Source organism: Cupressus sempervirens, chromosome 9 (genome assembly GCF_028749045.1).
Source record: "Cupressus sempervirens isolate cs-2001-9-10 chromosome 9, ASM2874904v1, whole genome shotgun sequence".
Classification (NCBI taxonomy): Eukaryota; Viridiplantae; Streptophyta; class Pinopsida; order Cupressales; family Cupressaceae; genus Cupressus; species Cupressus sempervirens.
In genome coordinates, this window is record NC_143126.1 from 485,668,312 (window position 1) to 485,683,969 (window position 15,658).

The 15,658-nt window shown below is 34.4% G+C and overlaps 1 protein-coding gene across 1 annotated transcript in view; it reads right to left on the reverse strand.

Annotated features, from left to right (window-relative positions):
* Positions 1-1,918: 1,918 nt before the first annotated feature.
* Positions 1,919-15,658, reverse strand: part of TOM40 (translocase of the outer mitochondrial membrane 40) — a 55,752-nt gene continuing 42,012 nt past the window's right edge. Inside the window, exons 10-11 of the mRNA XM_089800700.1 lie at positions 2,403-2,498; positions 1,919-2,309 (exon numbers count right to left, since the gene is read on the reverse strand). Coding sequence (XP_089656826.1) covers positions 2,250-2,309; positions 2,403-2,498 — 156 coding nt within the window. The 3' untranslated portion in view covers positions 1,919-2,249. The remainder of the gene's footprint in view (positions 2,310-2,402; positions 2,499-15,658) is intronic.

The window sequence follows — 15,658 nt, forward strand, 5'->3', positions numbered from 1 at the left end:
TTTGTGGATATCTTATTTCAGATTCCACCAGAGGTATTAGCACTGGCCTGAAAGTGCAAATCTACAAGGGGGAAAGATATAAAAGAGGGTGTCGACCAAGGCATCTAGGCTATAATCGATCACACAGGATGTAAGAAGGGTGTGTGTGAAACTAGAAGGGAATTACATATGTTAAAATCAATTTCGTTGTTGAATGTAGAGAGGTCAGGTGCCAAACCGACTCCTGGTGAAGGTATGTCACAATGTTATACATTTATTTATGATACATGTTATGAATTAATTATTATTAAGTTATGAGTAAAATAAAAGTATCATGTTATTTTAATTTTATTATTGAAAATGTAAAATTGAAGTTGTGTTATTTATGTTGTTAGTAATGGACATGAGATAAATTACTATCATTAGTAATGGACATGATTTATCATCTTAATTAATATTAACATTCTTATTTGTATTTCTATATGACTTCATTAGAGGCAACATTGGATGAGAAGATATGAAGATTCTAATTATTCTAGAGTCCAATAGTTTAATGTGATGTTAAAATGGTGGATAGCATTTGTTTATTGTCCGTGACTAAGAGGGCATCAAGAGAGAGAGAGAGAGAGAGAGAGAGAGAGAGAGATGCATTAAAAACACACACCAACCATATAGTAGTGCTACATTTGCAATGATCCCGAAAAACCAACAACAAAGACTTTACACATGATCCTAAAAAACCAACAATAAAGAGACTATACACAATATCCTACAAACTCTGCAAGCAAGAGCACTATCAAAATGTGGCACACACTACTTAATGATGGGAGTTGCCTGCTCAATATTTCTATTTCCACCATTCTCTAATGTATCAATTTCCGCTGGGTGGTAATTACATTACACAAAAATAGGCCCTAATACCACCACCCCCATTGCAATTAATTAAAATATTGTTACACTAACTAATGGGATAAGCAAGAAAAATCCAACTTTGTTAGGTAACGAAGTGGTAAAGTTTACTCATTACAAAGAGCAGTACACAAAGGCCCAAATCTGGTAGAGGTATTCTCAACAATGATCGGTGTAGCTTGTTGCTTCTCAAGGAGGGACAACTAACCTAAAAGATAGATCATCTTGTGGGCTAATTTTTCACAGTCGAGTTGGACACATCAAATGGAGGTACAAAAATAGATACGGGGTTGTTTGATGACCCTCTGAAAATTAGTATAGAAAACCTTTGCATTGGTATTCCTAAGCCATTTTATTACGCCTCAGGCTTATTGGTTAGCAATATTGTTCAGCATTGCAAAATAAAATTATCTTCTTGTAAGCTCTTTTTTGGGCCACCAGCTGTATTGTGCATACATGGTAATAGCATAAATTGAGATAGCTCGCCAGATATCTGTATCTAACCCTTATATGTGAGTGTCAAAAAGAGTTGACCCTTTTATGAATGCATCAAAAAGGTGTTTTAAGTTACTTTCATTGAGAAATCCCAAGCTCAAATCCTCAAAACAACAACAAAATACATGACCCTAGATAACTAAGTAATAGTATAGAAAGAGTGGCCCATTTATAATCCACGAGTATCTACTACATTTCCTAGACTTATATTCAGTAATTTATCTTTAAATCTCAAAATATTTTCTTCACCAACCTCAAAAGACAAAAGGAGGATGGTACAAACAATACACTCACAAAATATCATTTCCTTTTTAAGAATCACCCTCGGTACATAGAAAGTGTGTAGATAGTACCTTTCCTGCTCTGAATCTGCAATTATGTGAACAAATGATATTTGTTAACTGCTCCGGGGTTCTACATTCAAGTACAAATGTTCAAAATCCACAGGTTATTAGAAGTAACTTTTAAGTAATGAGGAAATTCGAGCTTGTGAAAGACATACAAGCCCATATCTTCCATATACGAAAATCAAAACTTCTTTAAAAAATAATTTTTTATTCATCTGGAAGGCATAAAAAAAATCTGTTAAATTTGATACAAAACTTGAAGACTCATGTTCCCCCATAAAAAATGGCCGCAAGACGGATTATCTATATTGTCTGCAATAGTACACAAGCAAGCACCATGCAGACACGAGAATCAGATCCAGCTCACAAATGCCATGAGGCAGAGCTGATAATCATAAACTCATAATGTGCAAGTTATTTAATGACCCAGCAATGATGCAAACAAACCAACCAGAAAAATTTTCTATTTATGCCAACAGTCATGAGTCCCCATATTTATGCTGGCATTTATAGTGCAAATTATAACTCTCCAACGGTCATCCCAAATCCAAATTTATAATCCTTCTTCCAATGGTCAATCTGTATTAAGATAATCATACTTGGTTAAATAAATTCTAAAGGCCATAGCAAAAGGAAATCAAATTGCGGACTAATAATAAGAATCACACTCACCTCTGCAGAGAGAACAAAATTTACTCCCATGTTCAGTCTTTCTTCTAAATAAGCAGCTACACAACCATTTGAATCAAGCCTGCCACGAAGTCGACACTGCAAAAACAAAAGTCATATCACAACTATAATAAATACAATAAATAAAAAAGATAACTAATGAGCTATAGTAATTCTTAATATAGAAACAGATTTAAAGCAATTAATTTCTGGATTTTCAAGGAATTTCTCATTTCAATTGCCATGGGGACTGCTTTATAATATATTTTACAAGTTCAAATACATAAGCTTTTTTCCAAAGACTTCCCTATAAAACATTTCAGTTTGGAGGCAGTATTAAAAGAAAATTTGGGGTTTTCAGAGCACAAACAATTTACCCTACATTCTGTACATTATTTTAAAAAGGAAGGAAATATGGTATTTATATTAAAACCAACAAATATCCCAAATACAGCAATGTGTTTTGAAGAGCTATAAAACTCTAATAGAGAAGCGCAAAAGTTGCAAGGGTATAAAAGGTCAGTAAATATAGTAGGAAGAATGCCAAACCATGCAAAAAGGAGGTAAATCTGAAGTCATTAAACTCCAAGTATAAATAAGCCATTCAAGTAAGGACCCTAGAAAAACAAGGAGCTGGTGCAGATAAAGTACACAACCATGTAATGTGCACAGTGAGGCCCATAACAGAAAAACCAATGTCATTACCATGTATCCAGGATTGGAGAATGCTGATGGGGAAATGTCAAAAAGGGGTCCAAGTTGGGCAAACACAACAGGAAGCTAGCCACTCCAACAGAGCCTCTTGTCCACAATCAGCGTGCTTCTATCAACAGAGGAATCACTAGTCAAATGATTGCATCTCCATGACTTAGACTGTGGTCAAGGAGAAAAAATATATCATTGAAACAACACAATTCAGTCCACTCAGAATGAGAATAGGGAATCATGGCATTCAAGGAGTCATACAAAGGAAAAAGTGTTAAGCACCTCTTCTTTGTATGCTGAAAGAATGTGGATAAATAGCTGCTTTCTTGGTCAAGGGGGTTAAAATCACATTCAAACAACAAAATCCAGTCCAATTATAATGAGAAAATGGAAATCATTGCACCGTAGGAGTCATACAAAGAGGAACATCATGTCAAAAATTTGTCTCCTTCTGATTGTGAACTGGATGTATCTAAGCGGCACTTACTATCTCTAATACTTGAATAGACAATTTACTTGACAGCTCTAAGGGTGCCCCACAGTCAAAATTGATGTTACTTAAAAACCTCTTGAAGAAGTGTACTGAAGTGAAAAAATAACTGCTTTGCCTCTGTACAGCCTGTGGATCCTATGGTATATAACTCATAAAAAAATTAGTTCAATCTCGACCTCCCCCACCAATATGGAAGCATGCCCTCAAATCGTCAAAGATGTCCGCAAGGCATGTCACCTATGACACTGAAGACAAACTAAATGTTAAAGCTAGCTACAATCTTTAAGAAATGCTCAATATAAATTAAAAAACACATTAAGCAGTAGGAGGATATTTTCAAATGACCTGATTACATTTTCAGAAGAACTTTATTAGCAAATTGCACCGATCAACAAATGCGAGAAACAGCTAGTGAGCAATGAAAAAAAACAATAGAGGTATCAACAGATTGAAAAACCAGACTGGCCTCCATATATACCAACAGAAAAGTTTACTATTTAGAAACTGCTTTAAGAGGCAAGCTTTAAAGAACAAAATGCCAAGTGAATGTATCTCTTATAACCTGAGGTAATCATGTTATCTTTTTGGAATCAAAGACACTGAGGTAACCATAAATTAATTGTGCACGTTTGTCAGCAAAATCCTTTCAACAGTTCCCAAATTTTTATCAAAGAGTCAAAAGGAAAACAGGAATAGGAATTGGCCAAAGTTGGAAATCAAGGTCTTCACTAACATCAGTTGCCAGCATAAAGTATTAGAATTTTTCACAATGTACCAAATTATGTGTTTATGAATATTCCTGTAGTTTTTAAGTCAAACACATTGACCCATATTCAACAAGGGTTCACACTTATGTTACCCCTTCACAGCCTATAGGCCCCAGATTTGGGGCCAGTCTGGCCTGAGTTTGGTTCTGAACCTTGCATGCAGGTCTGTTCAAGGTCCTGCAATTTGCCCACAGATCCGTTACAATAGAATTTGGCGGTACTCGTGGCTACTTGATCAATTTCAGCTTATATTTCATTTTGCATTTTTTCTTTGAATGTGTTGTTTGTTAAACTTGTCCTAGGTGTTGCAATGCAATAGGTTTTAGCTTTGTGCAACAACCTCTCTTCTGAAAAAAACCGAACTCTCCCTTTTGGAAATATGTTGAAATGGTACAATTTCCATGTGGTGTTGGAGATTATCTATAATAACCCCCCTCTAGCATTTGAGATAATTACGTAATCAATTAAAGAATAAAATTATATCTGAATTATCTATAATAAATTATTTGATGAATAGATAGAAGTATTTCACATATAAGTAAAATGATTATATAAACTCTAAACATTGATTAAATAAATATTACAGACAACTATAAATTAAATAACTAAATAAATAATATCCATGTTATAAATGAGTATAACTAATAATTATAAACCTTAAGCAAATAAAGTTCAAATAAAATAGCCGTATCAGCATCTGCAAAGGGACACATATATGTTGCAACCCTTAAAGAGCGGGGTATAAATTAAGCCCAAGCAATAAGTCAAGGATCCATGAAACAATATATGAAAAAATAAAATTAAATAGCTATTACGAATACCACTCACCAATCAAAGGAGAATCATCTTTAAATAGGGAAGTACCTACAAAGGACAGGTTTTCCACTGAAACATGCTCAATGAATTATTTAGTCATTCACCCCTGATTATCTAACGTGGATACTGCAACTTGTACAATAGCGGACCCCTTGAAAGGACAAAGGAATGATAAAAATCACTTAGCTTACCCCACCACTTCTATCCTACATGGATACATCTGAACATGGAAACCTAAGCAGCACAAAAGGAAATTTCATCTTTGTAATGGGCACCCCTGGATGTCCCCAAAAAAACTAAACCAAATTGCTGAAAGGAATTATGTCAAACAGTTTGCATTCAACTCCTTAAAACCCCTTATAACTTCGGAAATCAAACGTTTATTTGTTTGTTGCGTTTCGTGCATGGAATTGGTATCATACAACATAAACAAGAAAGAAACTACAATAATATGCAAAGTGGAAATGAACTGCTGCTAATAAAATGTTATTTTCAGAATTCTTAAAACCAAATACATGGCAGATTTATCAACTCACTAATTACTTCAGCAATATTGTCATAATACTCCAGCCCATGCTTACGAACTTGCTGCTACAATACTTTGTCCTCCAATCAGTCCACTACCTTCATAATACCATTCCCTCCAAGCGGCATAAGCGTCGGACAAGTAGTGAAGAAGATATGAGCAAAATATCAAATCTGCCTGTAGCCGGAAATGCAACTAAACTGCCTGATAATGAAGCTAATAAGAAAGAATTCCAAAGGCCAAACCCCAAGGGAATGACGTCTAGAATGTTACAAGAGAGGATAGACGTCCTCAAATGCCAAGAACAAAGCTGCAACTCACACACCAATTTCTTCTCATATTCAACCTGTCTAATGAAGCCACAAATGCTTCCTTTTATTCTATTCCCACGGGTCCCCTCAACTCATATGGGCAATGTGGGATAAAAAGATGTGTAATATAAAACATATATTAAAATACCCCTTATGTCTCCCTTGGGTACACATCACCATAAAATAAATATTAAAGTAACACTTTAATATTTTACAATTAAATTAGACTTTACTTTAATAAAACTTCAGGCATTAAAATGTATTAGCAATCGGACTCCGAATAATGCGAGTGATAGCTCATCGGAAAGCTCTCACCGAGGAGTATCGAATCCAATCACCAAAATTGACCTGCACTATGTCCTGTCGACTTACTAAAAATAGTAAGTATGCCTGAAACTGAGTAAATCAACTTCGTTTTGGCCCAAACTGGAAATGACTAGGCCAAAACACTCCAAGATCCCATTAAACCCTTCGTTAGCCCTCGGGACCATGTAGAACAAGGCTAACGCACACACACTTGGTCAACTGCTAAAATGGGGACATTACAATCTTATGTGCCATGTACTAAGCCACCAACTTAAATAAGGTGAAGTCTAATGTTAAACCATTGATGACGTGGTCATCGGATCATCACCATTCTATGGGATTATATTGAAGAAGATAATTCAAAACCCCGACTGGTAATAATGACTGAGGAAGGTTGGAATGCATAACCCAATACACATGCATACGCACAACTAGACATATGTAACGAATGGGAATAAGGCATCAAAGGGCTCATGTGACCAGATGGGTAGACCCCACACACAAATGGGAAGAATCCAAGTCATGTAGAAAGGTAAAGCAGTGCACCAAACAGCAAGGACTAATGACTAGGCATGGGCCCACTCAAGGAGAGAAAGGTATGGTATTATGTTATTATTATTATTAAGACTATCATTAGAAATGTAACATATTATTGTTGCTATTATGGAATTTATTATTATATGGTTATGATTAGAAATGAAATTTATTCAAATAATATTATTATGATTGCATAATATGATGCAATTTTATATATTTGAATAATGTAAATATATGATAGTCAACATTATCCCTTATGTGAGGAACAATAGATCTTGGATGATATTGTGTCAGTCCATAGGGTTGACACCATAGGTATTAATGGGAAACTTATCATGGGGCATGCGTGGCGTTAAGGTCTCCATCTGACCACCATGACTAGGATTAATAGACAATGTAATGTACCTTTTTTCTAGGACATTATAATTCAGTGTTACAAGCTCATTTCGTCTAGGTTTCGAGGGCGAAAAGGTTCTTTACAAGGTTTCGTTCGAGATTTCGCCTAGACATTTCCAATTCCAAACCCATCAGGGCAGTTTTGGCAGGTTATCTAGATGCTTACTATTTTTAGTAAGTAATCAGAGCTCAATATTTTAGGTACCTTAGTGCTGGGTTGGAAGCGTCTCGCCAAGAGCTTTCCAACGAGCTATTGCACATGCTTATCAGAGTTCATTTGGTCAATTATTTTAATGCCTAATGACTATATGGTTTACTAACTAAGTGACTATTAAAGTTCATTTAACTTGTCACTTTATTTAAAATTAAAAAGGTATGTTCACTTAAGTGATTAAAGGACAAAAGGTGTTTTATCCCACATTGCTTGAATGAGCGTGCATCACATTGGAAAAAGTGATAAAGGTACAACAAGCTCCACATGAGAGGATATATGAAGGTGAAATTATTTAAAACAAATATTAATCTGGCACTGGAAACAATTGCTGGACGCAAACCCTTGAAGAAGCATTTGAAGGTTGGACGCAAACTTAGCCTTCTTACAGGTTTAATTTATATTTCCAATTTGACTGTTTTACTGTTTATAAGATTGAATTATTTGGATAGTTGCATGTTATTGTATTGCTGTTGTATAATACAGTAACGCATTTGGTGGTTATTTGTGTTAATTCCTGGTCTATATATGTACTTTCTAAATATTGAAGAAATAAAACGAAGTTTTTTGAGTTTCCTTGTATGCAAATCTGCTGATTACAAATCGATTTAAATTCTGAAGTTTATATTGCATATTGGTTATTTGTTCAAGTTTTTAATCTGCACTTTTATATCATGGGTTTTTGGTAAAATATCTAGAAAGGGATAGTACAAACAATCTACATGTGTCAAAATATTCTAATGATGTCAACATATGCATATGTGATTTACCTTGGATAGAGGATGTCTCGTCCAAAAATAATATTAAGGGTTATGCTTCAAAGAAGACCATTGAATAACAAAGGGTTAGGAAACCTGATTTGGAAATGCCCTTAAGGTTGGTTGTTACATCCCAAAATTTTGACCTAAACTTAAACTTGTTCATAAATGTTGGAATTAACAGATTATTCTTTCATGATCATGTGAAATAGGTAGTTATTTTTATACGCTGTATTAACCGTTAATGAGATGGTCGTTAAACATTGACTGTTCTTAGAGGATTAGCAGTTGCTTGATTTAAAATAATGATTATTATGTTTATATGAAATTATTATAAACTTATTATTATGACAAAAGTGTTTTCATGGGTGAGTGCAGGAGAAGATGTAGAAGTGGGGAAGCATTGCTAAACGAGATCATTGGAATGGAATGTTCGCTTAGTTCAATCATTAGGATCGACAGGTATGACCTTAAACTTCTTTGAAAAGAAGGCAACGACTTGATCATTGGATATATTTATGGGACCCGCATGAGCTATTAAGAAAAAAATCAATTTAAAATATAAAACACACCTCAAGGCTTTTAGTTGATCTTTCATTATATTATTATTATTATTATATATTTATATACGAACATATAAATATAAAAATAAAATGACACCATTGTATTAAAAATAACTTAATAAATGATATCACCGATTGATATACTTACATGAATGTATGTGTGTGTGTGTGTGTATAATATTCGAAATTATAATCTTTCCAACTCTTCTTTCCAACCATTTATTTTTATTTATTCTCTCTCTCTTTCCTTATCGATTTAAACACTTGGTATTTCGAATTGACATATGTTATATAACCGGCAGAAGCCAAGAAAGCATGGGCTTCCTTTTAAATTAAGCCGTGTATGAAGTCTGGCATTTTATTATTTATGCTCGATATCAGACTCATTCTTTTGATAATATTTCCGCATATCACAGCTTTCTTCTTTCTGCATTTCTTATTCCATATTACTATCTCCAGCAACCTTATAAATATAACCTGTGAGCCAAAGTCTCATTCCCTTTTCCAGCCTAAGTGTCCATATCAACAATATTTCTACTGCATGTACTTGGCTTTTTGGAAGTATTTCGCATTGGTACGGTTGCCACATCAAAAGGAGAGCAAAATCCCAATTCAGATAGCAGGGATTTAAACATATCCAGTATATACATCAGGTCATGTTTTGGCATATCAATATAATAATTTTTTAATGCTTTCCAATACGACCAGTTAGGCATCTAGGATTTTCTTCTTTTCAATCATATTTTTAAAGATACAATATAAGTCTTGCTACTTATTTAATGTCCTTGTTATCTGCCATTCCCTTAAATCTCATAGTAAATTAGATATCACCATTAAATAAGTTTTCTTTTCAAGTACACTAAAATCTGCAAAACTATCCAATGAAAAATGTTGCTCTCAAGAACAAGTTTTATGTTGTCACAAATTAAGATCAAGATACTAATAGCAGAATGCTCATGACTTTTCCAGAGCACCTGGGATTCACCAACAATGTAGCCATGGAATGGTGAAGAGGTGTAAAAAGAGCAAAGAGCTCATAAACTTTTTAATGCACCTGGGACTCACCGGTTGGTAGCCATGAAATGGTGAAATGGTGAAATAAATCTACAAGAAAACAAGGAGAAATCAGACATGATTAACTTAAAAGAAATATACTTAACAGCTCATGCTTATCCCTATAATGGAACCTATTGTCAAGTCGAGTAGCGGTGATCAGGTCAATGGACCCATTGGAAATACTTGGCCAAGGTAGTTTATAGGCATATGTGCCATCTAATGATCACTTGATGTCTGTAGCGCCAATTATGTAAGCATGTCCATTTCGTAACTAAGTGGACACTCAAAACACCAGAATGCTCGGGTGGCTGGACTGAAGAACATCCCAAGCTCGACTTCGAGGTAGGGAGGGTCATTCTAATATAATAGAATGTGTGGGGACAAGCATGGTCCGAAGTTGGGAGGTTAAGCCTATGTCAATGCTTCTCCTCTCACCAATGTCGAGGCTTGCACAACTAGATAAAAGATCCTCTGATGATGCTTGAATGTTTCTTTTCTTTTTTTGTTAAGCATTTACTTTACTTGTTAATCAGTTGATCATGAATACAATTATTATAGTTAATCATTAATCTATTTATTTCAGCTGAGCATGAATACAGTTAGGAATAGTTAATCGTTGATCTAGTTATTTCAATTGAATATGATTATAGTTATTTTCAGTTGATCATGATTACAGTTATGATAGTTAGTCGTTAATATATTTATTTCAGCTGACCATGAAATTACAGTTATGAATAGTTAATAGTTGATCTTGAATATGATTTCAGTTATTTTCTGTAAATTGTTAAAAGTAGTTATTGTCATGCGAAAAGGATTCAGTGAACTATATAAATGTTGGGAGTTTTAGTATAAAACGTCTTTGATTTAGATATGAAAAATTCGTGTGTTACATTGGTGTTTAAGATAGAGGATACAATAGTGTAGTTATATTTATTATTACTATGATTCTAACATTTATACATTTATTTTGCAAGTATTTCTTGTCCCAAACTACCCCTAATAGTGGGGACATTACATTATCTTTGGATTTTGGTGAATGTAATGTAACATATTCACGCACCTATAGTCATGTGAAAGGCCATATGTGCAAGATCCATAAAGAAGGCAACAAAAAATTTCCAACTAAAAATGGTAAGAAATATCACAAAGGCCCACCTCTTTTGTCCACACCTAAAAAGCAACCTATGGCCTTCACGTAATAAATCAAAGGGAGCAAGGAAATACCATTTCAAAATGCATGTTGAGACGTTGCATCGAGCGAGATGTCTCTATGCGAGATGTTTGGCATTCATTGTTTTTTACTCACCATATTGGCAACATTATGAGGCTTCAAAAGAGTACAAGAGGCCCCAATTATAAGAAGGTGCACAACATCTTAATGCAAAAAATGGTGAGATTTTAGGGTCTTCCTTAAAACCCTTGGGGATTTGTGGGCTGAAACAAGTTGTCTGTCATTTTTTATAGATAAAAAGATACAAGAAATCATTCATTCATCAATGTTATTGCAATTTCCCTAAAGGTGCAATGTTTACTGGAGCAATAGTAAGTAAAGTGGAGGTGAAGGAGGGTGCATTTATTGCTAACATTTTTTGTCAAGCCATTGAGAAAGTGGACCCTCATACTATTGTGCAAGTTATAACGAACAATGTGAACCTTATTATTCAAACATTTGTTCGACACTTTGTGTTATCCACTCCCTCAAACCTTCGATACAAAGAATTAGCAGTGAAATTGATTGGAACAGATAGGTTACCAACCACTACATGGCACAAGGCATATTTAGAATATTCTTGAAATTGGAGTTGTTGACATAAGTTGCAAATATTTCACTTTAGTAAATAGAATTTTATTTAACTAAGAGCTTGTGTAATCTGTTAGGTTGTTCAAACATGTTTCGCCTTCAACACGACTGTGTTGCGATAACAAGTAAAGGTTGGTGAGGCCATTTCCTGACATGGTGATTGGCCTAAATTGGTCCATATGGAAGCAATCTAGCACTACAAGAGCAGAAAAGGCTAAGCAAATGAGTCAGTGACAATTGGTGGGAACATAGTGCATATCTCAAACTTCTCGCAAGAAGTTTTCCCAGGGACCAAAACTTGCAACTTTCACGCCAAAAATTTTCACACAAAAAGTTCTTGAAATGTCACACAAATAATTTTGTGAAATATCACTAAGATTTTGATAAAACATCACATTTTTTCTGAAAATTATTGGCTACATTCTGCTTATAGGGACAAACGGCCCAATAACTTTTGTAACACATGTTTTTTTTATTGCAATCCCATTATGGAGAGGAAAGATGGATTTTTCAAGCAAATTCTGATTCACAAGTTTTCAAAAAAAAAAAAAAAAATAGTACCATTTTGTCTAGTCTTTCTTGCATCCAACTGTATACAAACTCTATAACATCTCCTAGCCAATGGCTAACTAGCCGACTGAATTATTATATTCGATTTTTTTAATTAAATAAGACAAGGAAAAAACTTGCTAAATGCAATTTTTAATTAATTGTAAAATAATTAAAGAGGTGAATCAGGTCGGCTAGGTAGACACTGCCCATTTCCAATGTGCTCTAAATTGTTTTAGAGTGTAATGAACAAGGTCAAACACCATTTTTTAGCAACTTTTACCATCTTTTCATAGTTTTCTCAATAATTTCATATTTTCTTAAAAAATTCAAACCGAAACACTTTAAATTTTTTTCAAAGTTTAAACTAAGTTTTAAATTATTTCACCTTAAACTAATTTACTTTGTTTGCTAGATTCATTTATTTAAAAACAGTATATTACTTTGTGCCTTCAATTTGTATGTGTAGGTTGATATTTCATTAAAATTGCAAATAGAGATAGCTCCACAACAGAGTCAGTTGCATTGTCTATGAGTGCCCCAGCGAATGCATGTTCATTTGGCTATGTAGTCACGCACCCTAAAGGGGCTAGAGACAAGGCTTGGAAATATTGTTTTGAAGGCCCTGAATATAACCTAAATATAACGTATAAAATGTGAAAAAATAATTAGTAAAGACGCTTCACATTTGAATACCACCTTGGAAAGATCATGAAGTATGATACAAGGGTTTGTGAGAACATAGCGAAAGAAATAAAGAGAGATAAATGCCTTGCTCTCTCCCAAGAAGATAAGAATAAGAAGGGAAAGAGCAAAATCAGCCACAAGGGCAGTGACCTTTGAATCTCAAGGTATCCTACTAGGTCTCATGTTTAAGAATCATTATTATTTTCTAATCACCATTATTAGTTTGGATTTTGCTAAACAATGATTATGATGAAATAATGTGGGTTGTGACCAAGTATCCCAGCCAACCTTGAAGAAGAAGAAGCACTTGAGAGCATAGTGGGCTCTCTTTGTGGCCCATGTATTTGCAAATCTACAATCCAGCCACCAATTTTGCTGATTCTAGTAGACCACCACCATCTGTGCCACAACCATCTTCTATAGATAGCACACCCATCAGTGGAGTCTACTAGGTGGAACAACAATGTGCATCGACAAGTTAACATTCATTGTACCCATTTTTGTTATTTCAACAACATCCCCCTCAATGTTGTAGCAAGGCTCTCTTGGCTGAATTTTGTGTAAGGGATTATTGTGGCATGAAAGAAGGGTGCTACAATCCGCCTACTCTAACAGACCTTGAGCGAGAGGTTAGTTCACTTGTTTTAATTTTTAAATGTTCTACAATTTTACTTAATTTTGTTGAAAGTTTTTTTTAATCATAATTTTGTGTACTTAATTTTACTTTGTACTTGTAGATTGCTCAAAGATGGTTTTAGGCCAAAGATGAGATAGAAGACCAAAAATTACAATGGAAACAATTTGGCTGCACCATACATTCAAATAAATGGATGGATGGATGGAAAAAACCATGTCATTATCAATTTTTTGGTTTCTTGCAAATTGTGATGGAGGTGGGGATTGATAATGTGGTGAAAATCATAATTGGCAATGCAGTAACATGTGTGCCAACAAGTAGGATCTTCCAAGAAAAATAAATAACCCTTTTCGGTCTCCTTGTGTAGTGCATATCCTTGAGCTTCTTTTTGAGGACATAGGAAAATTTAATTATGTGAGAACCAATGTCAGTCGAGGATGTGTTTCCGACAAAATTTGACTCGTCCTTGTTTCCGGGATGTCCTGAAAACTTGAAAACTTTTGAAAATCTTTCCCTTGGTTGTCCCATAAAATTAATGTTTCAATTTGATAATTTGCTTGATTTCCACTCTCATGTAAACTCTAATGTTTCAGTTTTGATAATTTGCTTGATTTCCACTCTCATGTAAACTCTAAAGTTAAATTATTTAACACAAACATTATATGTTCAGTTCTATAATTCATATAAGCATGTTTTATCCGTGTTTTTATATGAATATATAAAATTTCTCTATATATTTAAAATTTTCCTTATTTATTATATAGTTGTTCCTATTGTCTTCCCCTGCTCCAAGACAACAAAAAAAAACTTCCTTGAACTTGTTTCCCCATCCCCCTGTCCTAGAAACTTGGAATAACATAGGTGAGAACAGTCGTTCCCACTATCATCCTCTGCTCCGAGAAAACAAAACAAAAAGAGTCCTTGAAATCTATTTCCCTATCCCCTCATCCCAGAAACTTGGAATAGCAAGGTGAGAACAATTGTAGAGGACGCAAGAATGATAAAAAAATACATGTGCAATCACCCCTGAGTTCTCCACTTGATGAGAGAACACACACAAGGGAAGGAGTTGGTTAGGGTTGCACTCACAAGGTTTGCAACAATTTTCTTAACATTGCAAAGTATTATTACTTCTTTGGTCACTTTGAAGCAAATGTTTGTAAGTCAAGCATAATGGATAAAGTGTTGCATACATCATCTTTGACAACCAGTTTACACAAACTGCTACAAAAATCATGAAGGTAACTTGGAAACTTCAAAAGTAGAATATTTTAAAAATTTATATTCAAGAAACAAGCCTTTCATTATTAAATTGTAAATCTAGTCTCTAATAATTAATAATAATATTTTTCTACTTTTCAATTGTAAGTAACGGAGCCCTTGGTTATTCTTTGCTTGGTAGATGGGGACCAAACCCTAAAGGGGTATCTTTATGAGCACATGGATATTTGAAAGAGGCTATCAAAAATCAATACAAGGGGGACAGCCTCAAATTTGACCCCATGGGAAATTTGATAGATGGAGCAATCAGCTATACCAACCCATTCATACAACGAGGTACTTCCTCAACCCTTGTTTTTGTTTCTATCCTACAGAAGCTTGTACTTTATGAGAAATTTGCATGTGACTACCTAACATGGCCTAGTATTCCAAACACATCATTATGCATCCATTACTCCCTAAGTTGCATTTATATCATTACCTAACAAGTCAGTTAACACTTCCTAGATTGACCTATTCATTATTAAATTGTAAATCTAGTCTCTAATAATTAATGATAATATTTTTCTACTTGTCAATTGTAAGTAACGGAGCCCTCTGTGATTCTTTGCTTGGTAGATGGGGAACAAACCCTAAAGGGGTATCTTTATAAGCACATGGATAGGGTGAAAGAGGCTATCAAAAATTAATACAAGAGTGACAGCCTCAAATTTGACCCCATATGGGAAATTATTGATAGATGGAACAATCAGCTTCACCAACCCATTCATACAACAAGGTACTTCCTCAACCCTTGTTTTTGTTTCTTTCTATCCTACAAAAGCTTGTACTTTATGAGAAATTTGCATATAACTTGACTACCTAGCATGGCCTAGTATTCCAAAAACTTCATTATGCATCCATTACTCCCTAAGTTGCA